The sequence below is a fragment of the Miniopterus schreibersii genome (genome assembly GCF_964146895.1).
Source record: "Miniopterus schreibersii genome assembly, chromosome: 4".
Taxonomy (NCBI): domain Eukaryota; kingdom Metazoa; phylum Chordata; class Mammalia; order Chiroptera; family Miniopteridae; genus Miniopterus; species Miniopterus schreibersii.
Window position 1 is genome coordinate 16,403,887 of NC_138105.1, and position 22,706 is coordinate 16,426,592.

At 42.9% G+C, this 22,706-nt stretch overlaps 1 protein-coding gene across 5 annotated transcripts in view; it reads right to left on the bottom strand.

Moving 5' to 3' along the window:
- ARHGAP26 (Rho GTPase activating protein 26) overlaps positions 1-22,706 on the bottom strand; it is a 405,589-nt gene that overhangs the window by 256,394 nt on the left and 126,489 nt on the right. For all 5 annotated transcript variants that reach the window (XM_081134784.1, XM_081134783.1, XM_081134782.1 and 2 more), the window contains exons 7-10: positions 22,432-22,536; positions 20,763-20,892; positions 17,098-17,198; positions 12,044-12,138 (exon numbers count right to left, since the gene is read on the bottom strand). In XM_081134784.1, the coding sequence (XP_080990910.1) occupies positions 12,044-12,138; positions 17,098-17,198; positions 20,763-20,892; positions 22,432-22,536 (431 nt within the window). The remainder of the gene's footprint in view (positions 1-12,043; positions 12,139-17,097; positions 17,199-20,762; positions 20,893-22,431; positions 22,537-22,706) is intronic.

Below are 22,706 nucleotides of genomic sequence, written 5' to 3' on the forward strand. Positions count from 1 at the left end.
GTCACATCAACTTCATGGCACACTGTGTGAAATTTCCACTCAGGGCCACAAAGAGGAAGTTCAGACAAACTCAGAAGCTCTGAAGGGGGAGCCATTTGGCCTTAGTAACCAGGAGAGTTAACAGGATTTGTTTTCATTTCAAGAAGAATATCAAAACACAAGTTCTTTTCCACAGGTGGTAGAGAAGTGAATAAGTGGATTTAAGTGAATAAGTGTGTTAAATAAGTGGATTTAACACACTTTTGTCTCACCCTATCACCCCAAGTTCAGATAATCTCTCAGCCTCATGTGGGGACACCTGGATCACAGTGCTTTCCAGGCATAGAGAAAGTGGTCCTTCAGGCTCCCAGTTAGTTTTCCTTCATTACAATTTAAACCACTATTACATAAATCTTACGTGTGGATTTCCTAGAACCAAGGTAAATGGGTCAACTTTCTTTATTTTGGAATCAAGCAATAATTTTTTTAATCTTCACCCAAGGAGTGAGGATATTTTTTCCACTGATTTTTAGGGAGAGGGAAAGGGAGAGAAAGAGGGAGAAACATCGATGTGACAGAGACACATCGACTGGTTGCCTCCCACATGCTCCCCGACTGGGATCGGACGTGCAACCCAGGTACGTGCCCTTGACCAGGAATTGAACCCTCTACCCTCAGGTGTGCAGGCCAACACTCTAACCACTGAGCCACACCCGCCAGGGCTAACTTTTTATCCATATTTACCCCTCCCTATGGCCTATCAGCCACCATCCCTTAAAACAAAAAGAAAGGAGCAAAACTCCCAGTGACTCTACACTTTCCACGTCAGTCTCTGTAAGACAGCACACTTTCATATGTGGTGTCAATTTACCTCATGTTTGAAATGCATCTGGCTTTTCATACCAAAAGTGGAGAGAGAGGAGAGAGAGAGCTCGCTAGGGGCGAGGGGTGGGGAATGAATAAAGAAAATATAACACAATGAAAGAGAAACGGAGTCAATGATCAGAACTCTTTCTACTTCTACAAAAAAACTGTGATCCTATCAAACACCATAATGAAATAAGAACTACAATAATAACCCAGGACTATGTCCCAGAAGCCGCACCAGCACCATATATAAATTAATTCATTTAATCTTCGCAACGTCATGAGGTAGGTATGCTCTCATTATCCCATTCGGCAGATGAGAGAAACAAGGCTCAAATAGGTTAAGTGCCTTGTCCAACAGTACAGAGCCAGGATCTGAACCCAGCAGTATAATGCTTCACCCTTGCACACAGGCCATGGCAAATGTGAAGGCGGCGCAGCCCCCAGACAGCTCACATTCACCACCCGAGTCCTCTGCCATCAAAATGGCCTAGGCCCTCCTGCAAGTAAGTGCCTCAGTGAGCTCCTGCACGGGTGAAATGAGATGGAACGATAAAGGGCTCTGTAAAACCTGGAGTGCTTCATAAACACAAGGGCTCAGAACACCACTCTAGGCCAATCCAAAAACAAGAATCCAAAAGTGGCTTCTTTTCTACAGCAGTGGTTCTCCACATTTTTTTCCTGCCTCGAAATGCCCAGGAGATGGAAGGGCAATTAGTTTTTTAAAAAAACACACAAAAAGCACTAATCATAAAAAAATATGGATAAATTGAACTTCACCAAAATGAAAAACTTCCATTCATCAAAAGATACCATTAAGAGAGTGAAAAGACTAACTACAGAGTAAGACATTTATAATTTATCCAGAATATATAAAGAATGCCAACAAATAAGTAACAAAAAATGAATAACCCAATTAATAAAATGCATAAAAGACTTGAAGAGGCCATAAAAGAGGACGAATGAGTGGCCAACAAGCATAAGGAACTGGGCCCAACATGATGACTCATCAGGGAACGCAATGAAGACCAGAATGAACTACAACAAACACCCTCCTGAATGGGGCTCATTCAAAGATCACCGGAACCAACTCCCGACAAGAACGGAGAGCCACGGGAACTCTCATACATTCTCGCAGGAGGGTAAATTGATAAAACCAAACAGGAGGAAACATGCACCCACTCTATGACCTACCAGTCCTACCCCTAAATATATACCCAAGAGAAATGAGTACATATGTCCACCAAACGACACATTTGAGAATGCTCACAGTTCTATGGAATTATGGCCGAAATTTGCAACAACAAAAAACAAATACACATCAACAAGAGAATAAACTGTTGTGTATTTAAACAATGGAACATCACATAACAATAAAAAAGAACCAACTACAGCCACACGCAACAACATGAATGAATCTCATAGACATAATAAGGAGGGAAAGAAGCTGCACACAAAAGACTACAGATGGTTTGATTCCATTTCTATGATGTTCAAACACTGGCAAAAGTCATCTACAGTGACAGACATCAGAACAGTAATTTTGTTTTGGGGGAATTGGTATGGGCAATGGATGAGGCGCAGACACAGGAACTCTGTTGTGACAGAAACTTGATCTGGGTGTTGCACAGGCAGAAGTGTGTGTGTGTGTGTGGTGTGTGTGTGTGTGTGTGGTCATTAAGCTATAGACTAAAGGTTTGGGCATCTTACTGTGATTACACCTCAATTTTAAAAATGCTTTGAAATAACATGGGGTCACCAGTTATCCTGACTCTGGTGCTTCCCTGCTGTGTAAGCATAGTGGCAAGTAACTGAACTATGCTATTCTTCTTTAAAATGCAGATAATAAAAGTACCTACCTCATGAGGTTGTTGTGAAGGTTAAACGAGAGATGTACAAGGCATTTCAAAGTGTCAGACACACAGTAAATGCTCCCAAAATTAGTTATCACAGGGGCAAGTGCGGCAAGAAGAGGGGACAGGCAGGATGGCAAGCGTGGGGTTGGATCAACATTATGGAGGGAGATGGGCAGCTGTGCAGAGTTTAAAACAGAAGCGCAAAGAGCCACAGGTGCTTCTGATCCTCATGGCCCCACCCCCAAACACTCACACAGAGCGCCCTGAAAATCACACCCCTACCAGAAAGCAAGCCAGCCCACGCAAGGGCTGAAGTGACACTCAGGCTCTGACATCGCAGCCATTTCCTTTTCCCTCCTGATGAAGCATCAGGTGCCTATTTCCCCCTTTTGGAATTAAGGCCAATAATTGATAAGGGCAAAGGTGGAGTCTTTAGCCAATTCTAGAAAATCAGCCAAGGAGCTTCCTCTAGCCACCAGATGAAAAAAGGAACCAATGACTTACAGTCCTTTCTAGAGCTCAATCCTAAGATCCTACTTAAGGTACAGCACCTCTTGTCATTCTGAAGCAGTCCTGGGTCAGTGCTCTATCTGGATTAGCCTGAGGACCATGATCAAGGATCTGCAATGTTCTCTAAGCTGGTACCTGCCTCCCACACTACAGGGGCGATGCGGAAAAGAGTTATTCATCCATCACAGGGCAAACTGCTACCTGCCACAGTAACTCCTCCAAGTCTGGCCTCCAAAAAGAGCCCAGAGAAAGCCATTCATCGTTTAGCAACACATACATCTAGGAGCTGGGACCCCTGGTGTCAGCTCAGAGCCTTCTCATCAGCCACGAGTGAGCAGAATCACAACGAGCCCTGACTCCAGGGTTACTTGACAGCTTTCCTACTCTAATCTTATCCCTGAATCTGAGTCAACAATAGTGATCTCAGTGGCTTGGCAATTTACCCACTTCCCACTGGACAAGGAAATGCTAGTCCCAACTCCACCCCACTGAAACAAACACACTCTGGACCTAACAGTGCTGTTCTTTCCAAATAAACCTCCAAAGAGCCAGGGTCCGCTCATTCACAAGACTATCAATCTTCTGTTGGCAAGAGTTTGTTCCCAGCTTCCATCCACACTACAGTACATTTAGGGGTCAAGTTCAGAGTAAAAGGAAGACTGTGGCACCCACAGACACACATGTTCTTGCAGCCTGTGTCTGAAACCTGCCTCACCGTGTTTATATAAGAAGACAGAGGGAAATGAGAAAAGCTTGGAGGATGTGGCTGCCCCCACAGGTGAAAGAGCTGTGAAATGACAGGGAGAAAAAGTGGTCCTTTGCTTCTGAAGCACCGCTGGGAAACTGATTTCTAACAGGTCCTGGACAGTTACAAGGGCTCAAGGTTTAGTAAATCTTCATTTTCACACACATATGGAAGATCCACATTCACACAAAATGGGGCCAAAGTCCGGCAGAATAAACTTGGAGAATGACATCTCCTATATGTCTGTCTAAGAGATTGCAGACTCAAATGTCTACAGAGACCAGGTGAGTAAGCAAACTGAGGGAAACTGGGTAAGAAATTCTTCACTGCCCCAACAAAAACGGGCTTGGTCTCATTTTCATTAAATCATGCAGCCTTTTGTTTTTTCATTTGCACTTTTACATTTTGATAGAGACATAGGAACACAGCATTATTTCCCCTCTATGGGAAAAACAACAGTGCGAGTGCAAGGCAAACTGACAGCTGTCACCTGTCATCATGATGGGGAACAACAGGGCAGGGTGGGGACTACAGCCAAGTGAAAAGGCCACACCCCACCTGGCAGAAGCATCCATCATTCAGCTCTACAAATAGCTGACACATGGGAAGGCAAGATCAGCACTTACAGATTTTTCCAATTTTAAGTTGTTGCCTCAAACACTACTCAAGCCAAACCAAACATGTCTGTGGACCACCAGTTTGCAACTTCTGCTGTCTGTCTGTCCTTCTCTGCCTGTCTCCACCTGAGCTTCAGTCCAGATTATCATGGCATGTTATATGGCATGTCATCTCATGCCCTAAGACCAATAATGATGTATGTCTGTGTTCTTGGTTAACCTCAAAGTCAAAAATAGCAAAGCATCTCCAGTTCATCAACAAGGGAGGAACTTGGGCTACCTTCCCACTTTCCTCAACGCTCAGGGCCCAGTGCCATCACCGAAGGACAACATTAATCTACTCCTTGGGGATAAAAAGCTATGAATCTGCACAAACTATGCATGCTCTGGGATAATGTTAACTATGAAAAGTCCCTGTCCATTACAGATGCTTGGGCATGAGAGGAATATATAATGTGCCACAAGAACCATGGCACATGTAAGAGAGACAGAAAGTGAGACAGAAACTAGCAGTTGCAAACTGGTGGACGACAAACTGTGGCTAAGATTTATTGAGTGTTTATTATGGATCACACACTATGCTAAGGACTTGACATGCATTATCATTTATTCCTCACAATAACTGTATGAAGTAACCACTATCACTATACCTCTTTTAAAAAACTGATATTCAGAAAGTACTTGCACAACGTCACACTGCAAGGAGGTAGCAAAGCCTCAGCTGGAACCCAGGTCAACCTGACTTTAAAACCAAAGCCCACACCTTAACCATAATGCTGTACTGCCCCCATGTGCATGCAGTACATGTCCTGAGGTCCAGGGCGATGAGATCCTTAGGAAAGAGACACCTCTCTCTCTCCCTCTTCCCCCCTCCCTCTCTCTCTCTCTCTCTCTCTCTCTCTCTCTCTCTCTCACACACACACACACACACACACACACACACACACACACCCTTAAGAAGTTTTTAGAATAGAAGCAGGCTTCTAATTAACTATTCATGAAGGATCTTATCCTAATGAACGAATGCATCATAACTTATTAAACCTACAGCACTGATCTCTTGGGAGGAAAGGTCCTAAAATAATTAGTACCATAGCAATAATCACAATCTATAGAGTAAATATGGCCAATCACGTCAGACAATTCCCTACATCTTTATCTTAAAGGAAACTGAAGTCACAAACCATCAGGAAACCCAGACAAAGAAATCTTTGCCCATTAAGTTGCACGGTTCTTCAGTGTAACAGATATTGATTGAGTACTTATTACGTGCCAGCCATAACACTAGGCACTGGGGACACAGGAGCAAGCAAATTTTCACACACTGCACCAGGAGGAATTATTAATTGCTGCGATGAGTAAGACTCAGGAAGAATGCAAGCACTTGTTACTATTGTTCATAACAAACAATGAAAAATACTCTAATTCAGGAACTCTCCGAGTTAATTGAGGATTTTTTCATTATTACTATTCTATCTCACGATAAATAGAAATGCACGTAAGTAGAATTTACCAGTTGAATTGTCTCCTCTCTTCAGATTTATGTAACAGAAAAATTTTGGTTTAAATTCTTTTAAAATAAACATTTTATATGCAGAAATTGGAAAACAAACTGGTATACCAAGTCAGTAAAACCCCAAATTTCACCATGCGGACTAAAAAATCGAAATAAGGTTGACTTATTTCACACCTCAGTCCATTAACCACCACGTCCCACTCTTACTTAAACCAGAATCAAACAGCAAATACTCTCTAACTTAAAAAAAAAACTCAATGACAAGTTCAAACTACATGAATTCTAAAAACCCAAGAACTTCTCAACTAGATTATCTTACAAAAGTGCCAAAAAGCCATCCAGAAAGTATGCTATTTCCCCCTGCTCCACCCCCACCCAAGTCATGGAAGTTGGAGCCATATAACACCCTCTGAGGAAGGAAAAAGCCATTTCCTCTCTGAAATGTCATTGGCACTGAGACCAGCACTCTAATCCAACCAGCAGGAAGGCAAAATCAAATATTATTTCAAACAAGGGGTGAGAAGGGGAGGGGAGGGGAAGTTTGAAACCAGGAAAAATGGATTCGTCTGTTGCAAAAGATAAAGGTGCACTGCACCGTGAGGGCAAGTAGGGTGGCCTGGCTCTCAGCACACGCCGGGCAGCCGAAGTCACCCGCTGCTTTCTGCACCATCCTCCAGTGCACAGGCCCTGAAGCCAAGGGCCTGACACCTCAGAAAGCTAGGTGCAATGTAATGTTTACACAGAGGCTAGATTAACTGTGCCTGCTTGCTTCTGCAGGAAAGTGGGTATGAAATGAGCCATCACAAAAGGAATTTCTAGAGAAAGCAGCAATTTCTAGAGAAAGAAAGAGTCGTTTAAATAACTTTCCCTTAAGTAATATTCACATGATGATTTCTTCTACGGAAATTTACACACGCACGCACGCACACGCCCCACTGACTCCTGTCAATGTGTGAAGGACAGCTGATTTGCAACTGGAGGCCTCGTAGTCACTAATACACATACAAAACTGCCATCTAGAGGCTGAGCACTGAAACAAGGTCTGTTACATAAGATGACTCTTTTTGGAAAACACAATCACACACTCACAAAATCTCACAAAGACACACAAACAAGTGCATGCACACACATCACACACCAAACTGGAAATAACAGCATCATTTTAACTTCAAAATTAGTATGGCTTCCTTTTGAGACCATAAACTGGAAAGAGGAGCATAACACTTTTTATCTTGGGCAGGAAAATATATATGTATAAATAACAGGCTATCACATACATATTTTGAAAATGGCATCTCCCCGTTCGTAGTAGCTCCTTTGCACATATACATTTAACGCACCTCTATTCACTCTCAGCTTACAGGGGACTGGAAAATGACACCATAGGAAAAGGATGGGGGGGGGGCTCAAAGATACACCCACCAAAGCTAAGGTTCAAATAAGAGCAATAAAGCCCAAGGTTTTAGGGAAGAGAGAAAATTCAAAGGCACAACCCCTTCCAACACAGGACTGCATCGGGGATAAATACTCATGCGTTCCACCTTCAACACAATCCTGCCGGGCAAGTATGATAAGCCCATCCTGCAGATGTGGGTAAACCACCCGCCCAAGCTCACATGGCTGGCAGGCAGCAGATAACCAAGTTCCAACCTAGGGTTGCTTCGATCTTTTACCCACATCATGCAAGCCTGCTATAAAAACAGACTTCCGATAAAGGCGGTGATACATTAGAGAGTTTGAATAGGTTTTGTAGATCTCCCATAAATCTTTCTAGCCTCCCCTGTCCTTACTTTAACCAACCTTCCATTTTCCTGGGGGGTTTTGACAGGCATGCAGATCGTGTATATACTTGATGTTTTAGTTTAAATAGCAACTGACACGATTGAGCTCCTGTAGTCTCTATCACAACAGTTCACCAAAATCCCAAAAGAAAAAGAATTTAGCTCAAAAATTACATTACCATAAAAACCAAAACCGAACAGCCACATGTACACAGCGCTGTATTAAAGGCTGTATAACACGATGTTATTCTGCCTCTGGAAGGAAATTACCTGAGACAGATATTTAGAAATGAACAGAGGTATATAAAACACACCTACTTAAACAACCAGCCAACCAACACAAAAAAAAGCTCATACACTATGCAAATACACAGGCCATGGTGGGACTACGAGGACAGAGGTGACGCTGGGTGTGACATGCCTCACTGGGACTGCTCTGGGGGAAAGCTGTCTCTCTTTACCTATCAGTGCAAAGCTTGCAAAAGGAGGGCTTCAGATGTGGTTTGAAAGAAAAATCAGATGATGACCTTTAAGAAGGAAAGTCCAATAGATTCATAGTGCTTCCTTAAACTTTATATCTCCACTGACGGTAGAGTCTCTGGCACATAGTTATGCTAAATAAATGAGGGAGGGGGGCAGGAAGTGAACTCAGGGCATTCCGGTCAGGCCATGATTCTCTGTAAGAAGGAAAGGTAAGGTCCCTCTGTTCCTTACATTTTCCCCATAGCATTCTGGCCCTCCAAGTTTGCTGGAAGAGTAAATACACTATGCCTTTAGATTTGTGCCTTTAACTGCATGAATGTGTGTGTGTGCGCACGCACATGCATTCTACCCTCAAAGGGAAGTTCTGTGAAGGCAAGAACTATGCTTCTTTTGGTCCCCATTACACCCCTACCCTAGTACCAAGTAACCAGTCATCTCTAATAAGTTGTCCTTTGCTGCCACCTCTGGAGGGTGCCAATGCTGGGGATGGGCACTGGACTTTCCACCTATCTCCAAATGTATGCACTTCTGTTGAGGCAGCTAGTCCTGGAAAGAATAAAGCATTCTAATCATTTCCTTTCCCCAGGTATAAGCACTGGCCCTCAAGAGGCTACACTGATTCAATGCATCAAAAAGGAGTCTTTTGTTTCTATTATTTTCCATACGGTTTCGTGGCTCCTCCTGGAAAACATTCTGGAGAAGACAACCATGTGTCACATCTGTGAGAAATTTCTTAAAAATAAACAACTTCAGGGATGTTGGGAGATGACCACCATCAGGATCCTTTAGCTTAAACAAATATTTTCCCTACATTTGCTCATTAATTTCCATAAGGTGCTGCAAGGTGGAGTTGATCATTTAAAGTGACTGAAGACAGACACTGGCAAGTATTAGTGATTCGCATGCCACTACCACTAATTCACATGCTGCTTTTAAGTGAAGTCCATTTTTTTAAATTTTATTTTTCAATTATAGTTGACATTCAATATTATTTTGTATGAGTTTCAGGTATACAGCATAGTGATTAGACAATCATATAATTTATGAAGTGATCTCCCCAATAGATGAAGTCTCCTTTTACTCAGGAATTTTACACTAAACTCTCTCCAAAAGAACTGACACACTTTCAGGAAAAAATGATAAATCTAGTCTTTATTCAATTAACCAACATAAAATATAAACCTTCAAATGCCCTTTGCTATCTATTAGAAGTGGCAAGCCCTGGAAGGGGCAGTGTTTCCCTAGTCAGAAAGTTTTTTAAGGTGTCATAATACCAAACTATAGCCCAGCCGGCGTGGCTCAGTGGTTAAGTGTTGACCCATGAACCAGGAGGTCACAGTTTGATTCCGGTCAGGGCCCGTGCTCGGGTTGCAGGCTTGATCCCCAGTAGGAGGTGTGCAAAAGGCAGCCAATCAATAACTCTCTGATCATTGATATTTCTATCTTCCTCTCTCTAAAATCAATAAAAACATATTTTTTTTAAAAATACCACACTATATAGAAAATAAAAATTATAAGTACTACAACAGAACCACGTACTCAAGTCCTGCTTATTAAAAGGAGATTTAGCAGCTTCATTCTGCAACCCCTCATTTCATGCCAAAGGAAGGAGAGACAGCAACTTAGAAGAAACCAACTTCCCAAACCTGCTCAGTATGTTGAAGGTGTCACATCTGCTCTCAGCTTCTAACTGGGACATGCAAAGCTTTTATGGGCATAGTAAAGGGGGAAGGTGGTATGAAGCATCCACAAGGGTAGAAATGAGACAGAGGAACCACGGTGAGTTTTAATTGCCTAAAAAGCAACTGTCTACAACTTCTGGGGGAACATCTGAAGGACAAAACACAGAAAACAACTGAGCCTCAGAAAGCATCGCCGAGCTTGCATCCCGTCTAGCTGAGAGCTGCAACACAGGGCGTGTCCTTCTCCAAAGGGCCACGCGGACAGACAACCATCTCTGGGAGCCATGCAGTTGACCAGCATCAAACAACTGGCTCCACCTCCAAGCAAACACATTTTCTTCCCCTCTTTCACGGAGGCCGACAACATGAATTCTCTTAAATTCCCTGCTTAGAATAATAAAGACGCTTACAAGTGCTTAAAGCACCCTGATTTAAAATTTGTTTAAATGCAAGAATAAGCAATTTTAATTTGATGCACGCTTTTTGCAACACCCATTGGCTACCCCAATTCAACATCCCCCTCCATACAACCCTTCTCCATTACCTTCCCCTCTCAGGTCCCAAACACAATGAGAGGCTGGGGTACTTTCTTTTCTTTATAAATTATATTTACCTCTCTGCATTTACAGTCCAGTCTTACGAAATATCAAGTCTGATAAACATGTAGGATGAGCTAGTTAACAATAAATAACAATAAATTAACAATAAATAATACTTGTTGAGCATTTATTATTTGCCTCTCTGCCAAGTACTTTTATATGCATTTTCTTCTTGAATCCTTACAATTCTAGAAACTAGGCACTATTACCACCTTCATTTTCCAGATAAGGAAATCACGGCCCCCAAGAGATTAAGTACCTTGTCCAAAGTCAGAAGGCTACTAAACAAAGTCAAATTTTAGATCTGGGTTGCCTGACTGCAGAGCGAAAGTTGTAAAATTCAACTGCTAAAGACACAGTTGGTTTCCATGAACTGATTTAGGCCTAAAGGGCATGCTCTTTGCGTGGTGCTCTAGCAGCCTCCAGCAGCCACAGTACAGACAGACATCATGGCATCCAGACAGACAGACAGAGAAGGCATCCATACCTGCCCACACACAGAAGCACACCCCAGGTGGTACTCAGTTTCTGGATCCTCCAGAGCTGGGGCTAAGTGGCCACAGGGAAAAATCCCAAGGAGGGTAAAAGGACTGGCTTAACAAAACGGTGTGCTTTTTCGTTTAATAAAGGGGAGAAATTAAGTGGCATTACATGAGAATCATGCTGAGATTTAAGGATCTTCCTGCTAGCACTGCTGATCTTGAACAGACAGCTCAAATAAGCTGAGCACGTGGCTTTCATTGAAAGAATTAACCTGTTGCCAAGTAAAGTGTCTCTAAGAATTGGAATGTTGTCAAACTAGCTTAACACCACGAAATGGTACAACTTAATGAGACTCTATAAATCTTCAGGAATACAACACAGAGTTCTCTCCAAAGACTGCGATTTCACAAGTGGGTTGCTGTCTTTCCTGGGCACGCACGCACAGACACACACACAGTGGTAGGTGAAATGCTGTAACTGAAAGCTGTCTTTTTTTTTAAATTAAGGAGAACATCTTCCCCCCTCCCTTTATGCAATTCCTTTTGAATCATGTTATTAAATTTTACAAATTAAGCATTTTTTAAAGCAAAAAAATCTCAAATAGCTGATACAGGCATGCTAAATAGTCAGTTTTATTTAAACACCTATTCAACCTCCTGTGACATAACACACATTCCTGAGACAAGAAGCCCTTGCACTAAAATAAAACAAACCAACCAGCAGCTCAGCGCCAAATCTAAGAGTGGGGAGGCGAGACTGGTCCTTAGAAATCAGCAACAAGCCTGAGGTCTATTCCCAACTGAATATCAGCAGAGGGATGGAAATGGAAAAAGGGGGGAAACCCAAAAGTTCTGACTGAATGGAAAAGGTAAGAAATCCAGATTCAGTAGTATTTGTTCCTAGGAAAAGTGTGGCAGCTACTCACCTGTCGACTGCTTCTACATCAAAGCAAAACCTCTTCTCGATAGAGTCTGTTTTCCGCCGTGTGCAGGATTTCAGGGTGACCGACTCGTCTTCTCCCTGTGGGGAACGCAGACTATCAAGATGAGGCCGGAATATGGGCTCTGCTCCTCCCCGGGACAGACATGCCACATGAACAGGAGTGAACCATTTCTTCTTCTCAAACATGAGTGTTCATGACCACAGGAAGTAAAAGGTTGATCATAAACCTTCTCAGAAAGCTAAACTTTGTCAACCATGTTCTACTTGGAGCCAGACGTCTTTAGTACTGGTAGATCATGATGGTCCAGCACCAACCCATGTTACATTAAACTCTTGTTGATATTGTTTTTTTGTTAATACATTTCAGAGAGAGGAAGGGAGAGGGAGAGAGACAGAAACATCCATGATGAGAAAGTCATTGATCGGCTGCCTCCTGCACCCTGCCCCCTCGCTGGGGATCGAGCCCACAACCCAGGCATATGCCCTGACCAGGAATCAAATAGCGATCTCCTGGATCAACCATCAACGCTCAACCACTGAGCCACACCAGTTGGGCTGTTGATATTGTTTTAAACAGGCTTAATTAGTAGGTTTGATACCAATCAAAACAAGATGACCTTGAGGTTTCCTCCTAACTCTGACCTTCTCGGATCTGGGTTCAGTCATCACTTCTCAGGAATGTCTTCCTAGGGCAGGTCAAATTCCCACACATGTTCTCTCAGCACCATGCACCTCCCCCTCCTTCAGAGCACTAATTACAGCTAAACTTTTTCATGGACATAAGTGATGATTCAAATAGCATCTCTCCCTTCATTGGACTCTAAGCTCCATGAGGAAAAGGACTGTGTCTGTTTTGCTTACTCTTGTGTCCCTACAGCCTACACAGGCCCTGGAACAGAGCAGGTATTCAACAAATGTTTTAACAGATATATCGAGGTATAACTAATGTGTAATAAACTGCACACGCTTGAAGTGTACAATTTATGAGTTTTGACATCTGTATACACCCATGAAATCATAACCACAATCAAGCTAATGAACATGTCCATCATCCCCAAAAGTTTCCTGCTGTCCCTTTGTAATCCATCCCTCTACCCGGCAAACACTGAATCTGCTTTCTGTCACTATAGCTGTTTGCACACTCTATAACCTTATAGAAAGAGAACGCCCTTTTATGTCTGACTTCTTTCACTCAGCACAATCCTGCGATTCATTCATGGTGTGTCAATAAACAGTTTATTTCTTCTTCTTGCTAAGTAGTATTTCATTGTACAAATGGATGCAACAGTTTTACCATACAGCACTAATTTCTTCTCTTTCTGTCATATAGCAACTGGTTAAGGTTCCTGCCTCTCCCAAATACTTTCTTTTTCTAAACTAGAGCGGAAATCAGCAAACTTGCCTAGTTTGTTAAAATAATAGGAAGCGTGACTGCGTATGGTAGAACTTACCACGCACTAACATCAAAATAGCACACAAAACACAGAAGACCTAGGAAGAGACAGTTTATATTCACAGCCTTACATCTATTGTGTTTTACTGAATAGCTAAGATTAAGTTCTCAGATTGAGAACTGGCCCTTCTACACTGTGTAAATGTCTGAGCGCAAACGCCCAAACCCATGGGATTCTGACCATGTTGATGTCTAACTATATTTCAGATAGAACGGCCATGGACCAGCTTCTACTTTGAAAGCTTACAGGGAGGTGTCCCTGGTAAATGGGAGGGAACAGGAGATCTATAAAATAATGTCAAATATAAGAATTAAGAAGATTCTGTTCCAAAGACAACCATATCATATCAAGAAAAAAAATCTATAAAGATGATCTGTTCAACTACTGATGGTTTAAAAAGTGGGGGATGCAGATAATCACGTAAACAAACAAATGAAAAGGTACAACTGACAAACACTATAGAACAAAAGGCAGGTTGTGTTACAAAAGCCTAAATTAAGGGGATTTGACCTGGTCAGGAAGGTCCGCAAAGGCTTTCTTGGGCTGGGACTTGAAGGATACGTGAGATAAGACCAGGAGAACAGCACTGGGGATGGAGAAGAGCAGGTGGGAAAGCCCTGCGGTCATAGTCCTGGGATCCCTGAAGGCACTGAAGGGGAGCTAGTGTGGCCAGAATTCCAGAGCAGGAGGGAAAGTGGAACGAGAAAGGGTTCGAGGGATCCAGGGGCAAGATCATGCAGGTTATGGTCAGTATTCTGAGAGCAGTGGGAAAATGAGGAAGGGGCAGGGGCAGCTCTGGGCTGCTGCAGACCTACTGCAGAGAGGCGTCTCGTCACAGACTGAGGGTGCAGGGAAGCCTCTTCCACCACACACAAGGGCTGGTCTCCAAGAGGATGGAGCACATCTGCTCACATCTCCTGGCCTGAAGCTAACAGAACAGCGGGTGCTTTTAAAGGAACATAATCCAAATGAAAGGGACAGTGAAAGGAGAGAAGGGTGGAGCAAAAGCATGTTAAGAAGAGAAACCACCCTATAATCTATGTTAGGTCTACCTCCAGCTCCTAGGAAAGCTTTGTACAAACACGTATACAAAGACTTCACGTGATTCCCCTGTATAAATTAAGAAGACATTACCTCTAAGACAGCCAGTCTTCATATATCTTCCACCCTACAGCTAAGGAAACAGAGCCATGCCCTGGAAAGCTATTTACTTATATATATGTTATATGGTATTATTAACATAAAAGTATGTGTTAATTTATATGTTATATGTAATATGTAATAATATGTTATTATATATATAAATAACTACATATTATATATTACTACTGTTTTAGGCCCCAGAATCAGGAGATATAGACCCCAGAATCAGGGTTTGAGTACTGGCTCTATCCCTCATTCATTGTATGGCCTTAGAAATCACTTTCTCTCTCTGAACCTCAATTTTCTCTTTTGTAAAGGAGGAAAACTGTATCAAACAGGATAATACAGGACAATAAAAGGACTTACAAATATGTCAGATGTGATACAAACACAAGGAATTATGGTTAGGAAAATTATTACAACATCAGGTTCCTAAGATAGTGCTCTGTCTAGCTCTGTTCCAAGAAGCTTACACACGCTAATTCATATAAACCTCTCGACAACTCAATGAGGTGTTTGCTAATATCTCACTAAAGTCAAGGAGTACCAAACATCCACCATAACTGGTCCCTGCCCTTTACTTTCAAGTGTGTAAGAAGTAGAGAAAATACAAGAGAGCTCCTCATTAAAGGTTTAGGACAGCACAAGATAAAAAGCCCCAAAATAAACACTGTGTGAGAGAAGATTTGGTGAAGTTGGTTTCTAGAAGGACTAAGACTTAGAAAAGGTCTATGCCTCGACCCAAGGAAGGCAGGCCGAACTCTATTTCCATTCATGAACACCAGGGGATACCTACTAACATAGGTTTTTAAATATTCCTTCTAACTCTGTAATTTCTCTGCGTTTCGATATTTTCACATGTCTGTTTTCTCAAGATTATTTATATGTCTAACCCACCCCTGACGAGAAATTTTTAAATTCTTTGCTTTGAAATTTTTAAATTCGTTGCTTTGAAATTTCTTTGCTTTGATACAGGGAAGGAACAGAGACACTGATAAACTCCTGTGCTGTGGCCTTATAAAAAGAAAGCCAGGAAGAAAAACTGGAAGCAAGGGGGCAGGGGGGCGGAATAGTTAACAGTAATAACAGCATCTAACAATACTGACCCAGGCAGTGCTCTTAGCCTCTAAATTGAATGCCCACACATGTACAGACCCAACGTGTTGCACAAAAGTGCACCACAGAGAGGATCAGGGTTAGAATACCAACAGAGGACTAATTTATCAACAGATCAGACACAGCTGAAAAACTGCTTAAACTAAAGATAGAACCACAGACATCAGAATGGAGTCCAGAGATTCAGAGATGAAAATATAAATATATTTTTTTGAAAACATTTAAGTATCTCCAGAAGGAGATAATAGAAATAATGATAATCTGCCGGAGGGAAAAGGCAGATCCCCTGAAAAGGAAACGCATGCAGTGAGTACATCTGGAGGGAAGGAGAACCCTTGGAGCACCGCAAGGAGTGACCCATGAGCCTCGTGCAGCCTGAGTCTTCCAAACGTGACCACAAGAATATCTTCCATCCCACACACTCTTCCTACAGTGTGACTCTGCTATTTCACCTCCCACTGAGTCTGTATCCTCTCCTCCCACTGAAATTGGGTGGGTTGGATGGGCTTTTGTGACTATTTCAACAAACAGGACAAAAGTAAGGTCATATGACTTCCAAGGATAGGTCATTAGAAAGCAATGCGGTCTCTGCTTCCCTTGCTGGAATCTTCACTCTTGAAACGTTTAGCTGCCCAGCGGCCACCACGCTGTGAGGAAGCCAAACTAGCCCACATGAGAGACCAGACAGACAGGCCCTGAGACTCTAGAGAAAGAGGGACAAGGAGAGAGGAGATCAGGGGAAAGGAAGAAGCGATTCTTACCAACCTTGGGCTGCTGGGACCCTCAATGTTCCAGCTACAGTCTCCCACCTGATTGGAGCCCCATGAAAACCTTGAACCCAAACCACCCAACCAAATGCTCGCCAAATTCCTGACCCACAGAAATTGTGAGAAATACTAAGATGATGAGTATTGTTTTAAAAGTTGCTCAGTTTGGGGGGATCCGTTACACAGCAAGAGATAACTGGAACATCTAAGCTGCCAACTGGCAGCCCTGTAGGTATCAAGTGAGCGTGATGTGAATCAGTTTTACAGGGTGAGGTCATCCAAGAATTTCTAGCATCTAAACACATTTGACACACTTAATACTGCATATATATATATATGAAATACAAGGCTCTTTCTTAATTGTAATTTCTAATATAACTTAGAGCTAAGAAAAATCATTTTGTTTTAGTTACTTTTGAGGGTACTATGCCTCCTGGAACTACCGTATAAAAATTAAGAAAATTAGAGTGAAACACTGGAGGTGTTATTTTATACATGCATTCTAATGATCTGTTAGGCAAGCAAATCAAGCAAGAAATTTTTAAAAATGAACTCACCCCCTTTCCTCCTGACTTTTGGTCAAATGGTACCATGGTGATTTGTTTGGAATCCCGCTGATAGGTACAGTAGTGCTTCACCCAAGAAGTTCCAAAGTGACCTGCAAAGTAATATTTCCCATAAAACATCTGCACATGTCCACTGTGTGCCAGAAAGACAAGCACCCCGTAACCCACAATGCTCACTTACCCTTAACTTGTTTCTAGGGGCAATATATTCTCCACACCAGCTAGACTGGAACAGGCAGAAATCTGATCCCACAGGCTGGAAATGGAACCTACCCAGGGCTTTCCCCAGAGACCAAGGAAGACAGTTTCCCACTAAATGCTACATCCAATGGGTCTTAAAATGTAAAGGAATTAGAGGTTCCCTGGGGAAACTGATTCACTTTCCCATCATCAATCTCCATTTGAAGTTTCCTGTCACTCCCCTGACAGGAGTAAGACGACTGAGGAAAGAACACAGAAAGGCTCCTCAAAGTGCTGTCACCATTCCCATCTGGTGCAGTGACTTCAGGCTTCCCACACAGCTGACCTGCGACTATGTGCACAGACACACAGGGACTCTGACCTACTTCCAAGCCCCTAATTTTCACATTAGCGGATCTCAAGACCTGAGAAGCAGACAAGAAAAACGCAGAGACACCAGAAATCTAGAATGGAAGTAACTGTAAATGCCCAAATGTAATCTAAGGAGTCTATCCCTCAAAATTATCTCTCAGGAAAGACAGAGATACCCTGCAGTCACAGTCAAAGTCTGACTAAGTTTCTGATTTTACCCAGTGCTTGGCCAATTACTTTATTACCCTGCAAGGACCTCAGTCAATACTAGTCTTAGATGCTTATAGGATCACATAAACAGAAATGGTGAAAAAATAACGATAGCATGAATAGAGGTTTTGCAGTCATTTAATCACTATTTTTCAGAGTGTGACTGACCATTGCAAATGTTAGCTATTACTTAGTAAACTTAAAAAGCAATACAGTAAGTGTCTACATTAGAACATCAAAGACAAATGAAAATACCAACCATTCGAATGTATCTTTTGCGGCTTAAAGGGAAAAAAAATCCAGTAATAACACAGCACAAAGATTCCATAAGTGCTTGTATCTTGGACAATTTGAGCATCAAAACAAATAGAGAATAATGAATTTAGCCTATGAATAAAATGGAAATCCATAAATCCATACTGACAAATAGAAAGGCAGACAGATGAATGGGTGGGTAGATGGGTGGATGGATAGGTGGACAGATAGTAAAGGAGAGAGGGAGGGAGAAAGGGAAAGAGAAGGGAGATCACCTATTTACAGTACACTAAATGGCAACTAATAAATGTGGATGGAGTGGCAGAGCTGCAAAATCACCATTTTGCAACCATCATAGTAAAGATTAGTTCGGGCAGGATTTTCAATGGATGCTGAGTCTATGGCTGGGGGGAGGCGCAAAGGATATTTACATGTTCTTAAGGTATCTCCCCACAGACTACTAATTAGTTGTAAGGGAAAAAATAGTGACTGTCCAGGGAAGAAGCCAGACAGCACCTTGACTGGGTGACAAAATGAACATCACCACCAAGGGGCAGGTGCCTCCGGACGTGGTTCACAGCAGAGGACACAGTGTTACCTGGGTAGGATGTGTCCGGGGATGCATAACCTGACTCTGACCTTGAGGAAACATTAGCTGAACTCACGCTGAAGGATTATATAAAAGCACTGGCTGATATTTTTCAAAAATGTCAATGTCATAAAAGACAAAGGACAGCTGAGGAAGTGTTCAGCTTTTCTTCCTCTAACTGCCGTTAACAACTAAATGCAGTATGAGATCCTGCCCTGGACCAAAACAAAATGCTGTCTGAGGGCATTTATTATTGGCACAACTGACAAACTCGGAATAGGTGCTGTCTTTTATCGCAAATATCTTATCAATGTCAAATTTCCTGGATATGGTAACTATGGATACATAAAAGAACATCCTGATTTTTAGAAAATACACACTGAAGTAAAGGAGCATGGTATATGCAACCTGTTCTCAAACGGTTCAGGAAAAAATTAAAATTGTGTATCTGTGACTGTGATGTGCACACACACACACACACACACACAAAGAAAGAATGATATAATTGTGGGGAAATGGTAAAAATTCATGCATCGGGGTAAAGGGCAAATGGTTATTCTTTACACTTTTCTTGCATTAACCTTAAGTTTTAAATTACTTCAAAATAATAAATTACAAAAACTTTCAAAGAAAAAAAACTGAATCCCAATGATATGCTCTGGGCTACTGTGTTAGAGAATCAAAATGTGGTTCCAATGATAATGAAGACATTAATGTTGAAAAAGCACGTGCAGTGTTTGAATAAAATTGTACAATGTAATGCGAGAGTGCAAAAAAGCACCTGATTTTATATATGTAAGTGAACAATATTAATAAGTTAAGTATAAGTAGGCATTGAACTATATTTTTTATAGTCCTAAGAATTTATATTTTCAAGTTCCCCTTAAACTTTTGGGGGTGGATCTTCTCACTGGGCAAAGAAGGCATCACCTTATGTCAGGTACATATGAAACAGAACTAAAGTAGCCTATTCCCTACAAACCTCGACAAGCTTATCCCTGTAAAAATAAGGGACAGAAAGTTCTCATCACAACCGATGCTCCAACCCCACTACTGCCCCCACTGTCACCAGGGAACAGCTCTAAGCCACGCAGATTTTTAGTAACCACTGAACAGAATCTTCACTGAAACCAAGTGTTCTACTTCTGCTCCATCAGGAAGCTTCCAGGCGTGAAGACATTTGTCCAACCCCAAACCAACAGAAGGACATAAAAGCACAAAACCAGCAAAAATGTGTCCAGCCAAGAAAGCAGGAGTAGGAGGGAGACTAGGAGAAGAGCTATCCATGAACGGAAACATTTGCTTTCTCTTCTCCCTAGCGCTGCACCCATGAACTAAGCCTGGGAGTGCTACCCTAACAGCACAGCCTCCTCGGTCATAAGGCCTTTCCCAGCCTAGTGCACGAATTTGAAAAGCATCACTGAAAACTTGGTGTCACCGGCACCTGGCATTTCTTTCCTTGCCATCACTCCAGCAAATCAATGATGAATCTTCCTCCTGGCTCTGGGAGTAAGCTTTCGTCTCTACTTTTCATAAATTTAAGTGCTGGGATGACAGGAGTTGAGGAGAAGAGGGAAAATACTTAAGTCCTGATTGTTTGGGCCTTGCTGAAACAAGTCTCAAGTGAACACAAAATCACTAAATATTTAGTCCACGAAAGGATATGATTGCTGATGGACAACGGGGCCCACCAGGCAAGACCCTTCCAAGGCCTCTATGCCAACGGTGTGGTGTTTAAAGCTAAACTAAGGGGACAGGCACCTCAAGAGTCGAGTGAAGTGAGGGAGAAGAGAAGCACCAGAGTCTCAGTGCATTCCAGATTCCCAAGGGAATTCCCAGCTACAAAGAAAACAGAGCACGTCTCTTGGAGGTAGACAAGACTTGTGAACGCCACCTTTCCCCTAGGAAACTGAGCAATAAAATTACTCTCATTCACCCAAACCTGTATGTATAAAATACCACTCTTGGCCAGGCACCACTGACACACCCTTCACCTTCTGGGCAAAAGGCATGCGTGCATCCCAAGCTGTCGGTCGTCACCGGCACTCACGTTTCTCCTGAACGTAGAGGTACCCTTCCATGGTGTAGGGGCTGATGGTCTTGTGCTCAAGGGGATTCTCCTTCATCTTTTTCATCAGTGATTCCACCTCCGACCTGGTGCCTTCAAAGCGATTTCTTGTCTAGGATGAGAGGAATTATACTCAAATCAAAGAAATAAAACCCTATTCCCACCTCTAACAATTCAGAACATCAACCAATAGAATCCTTAGATCTAAAACCAGATAATTTAGTTCTACAGTCAGCCATCTAAGAATTAGGCAAGTATTAAAAATTATACTCTGGCCTTAAAGTCTTATACCAGATTGTCCCTCAAACTCTAGGAACATTCAAAATCACCTAAGGAACTTGGAGAAAATGCAAATCCCCAGGCCTCACCCCTAAAGATGAAATGAGTACCTCTGGACCCAGAAATGTGTATTTCAAACAAGCATCCAAGGCCATTCTGGTCCACAGGAGGGCATGCCCTCCTCTGCAGCTCCCCTCAGGACGGAGGGGCTCATTCCTCCAGCTGCAGGCCATGTTGCTAGCTGATATCTCATGGTTCCCTCCTCCAAAGGGAGCTGTTTCACTGCGGGTTACTCCCTTCCTCAGGGTAGCCTGCACCTACCCAGTGGCTAGTCTAGGGACGAAAGGGGAAGGGGTCAAATGCCTGGTTCCCTTGCTTCTATTTTGGCCACTCTTGAGGCCATCCCAGCTCCAAGGCACCAGGACATTGACTGAGGCCATTGTAGCAACTGCACCATAGCTCAACTCCTCCTGCAGGGACGTCACTCTCTCACAGGTATTTCTGCCAACACTGTTCCCTGTAAACCTGTATGTTGCAATCTCCACTTTAGTTGGCCCTCTAAGGAAGCCGGCTGAAGCCATCCTTTGTGAAACCTTTCCCCAGACTCTGCAACTTCCTGTTCTCTCAGGAACACAGGAACAATGTTAGAGGGAGCTATAGGCCTCTAAAAGCCATGCGACACAGCCCACATGGATGCATCTGGTTTCTTTTCTCCACCAGATCCTCTAGAGACAAATACAACATGCAGACTAACATGGCCCAGACATAATGAAGAAGGGCACTCGAGCCCCAGCAACTGGATCCTCAGCAGGATCCTGAGCACCAAAGGGCACTGCTGTGTGCAACTTGGGAAAGGAGATTGGGAATAAACCACGTTGACTTGGATTTCCTCTCAGCCTTACTAAGAGTTGAACAAGAGCACATCCTTGGAGCTGGCGGCCAGCATGTGTGCCTCACCCCCACTCCCTGAACACACACACACACACACACACACACACACACGCTCCAAGGTCTCAGGCGGCCAGGCAGCTAGATGCACAGAAGAGGGGCTGGACAGGGCAGGACTGGGCTGGGACTTCCACAGCCAAAGGAAATCCTGACTCTGGTGCTACGGATTTAAAACATAATCAGCAGCAGCACTTCCGAAAACATAAATAGTGCTTTGAAATAATGGAAAGGAGAATGATGTTCTAATCTGGGGCCACCAAGACCCTAGATACGCCTGCCCCCAGCTGCCCTTGGAACCGAGCAAGACCCACTCCCCCTTACCTGCACTGCAACCCAGGTAAGTGCTCTCTATGCAACCAGACCCCTAACCTGTTATTTCCTTTCCTTACCCAGGGAAAGGAAGTCTGTCCCTTTGCCCACTCACGTTCTGTATGCTAATGGTCAGCTGCATCTTGAAGTCGCTGAAATCCTTGGCCAGTTCGTAACCGTGGTGATAGAAAGTGAAGAGTCCTTGCAGGAATGCCAGGAGCTGCAATGTGGCAGAAAGGCAGAGTTCACATAAGGAGGCCAAAGAGGCATTATGTAGTTGTATCTGAGTTCCCAGCCCTGGTTGAAAATCTAAAATGAAGTAGTAATAATGGCCACCACTTACTGAGCACTACTTGTATGCCAGGCACTGTAACTTTGTGTGCACTGCCT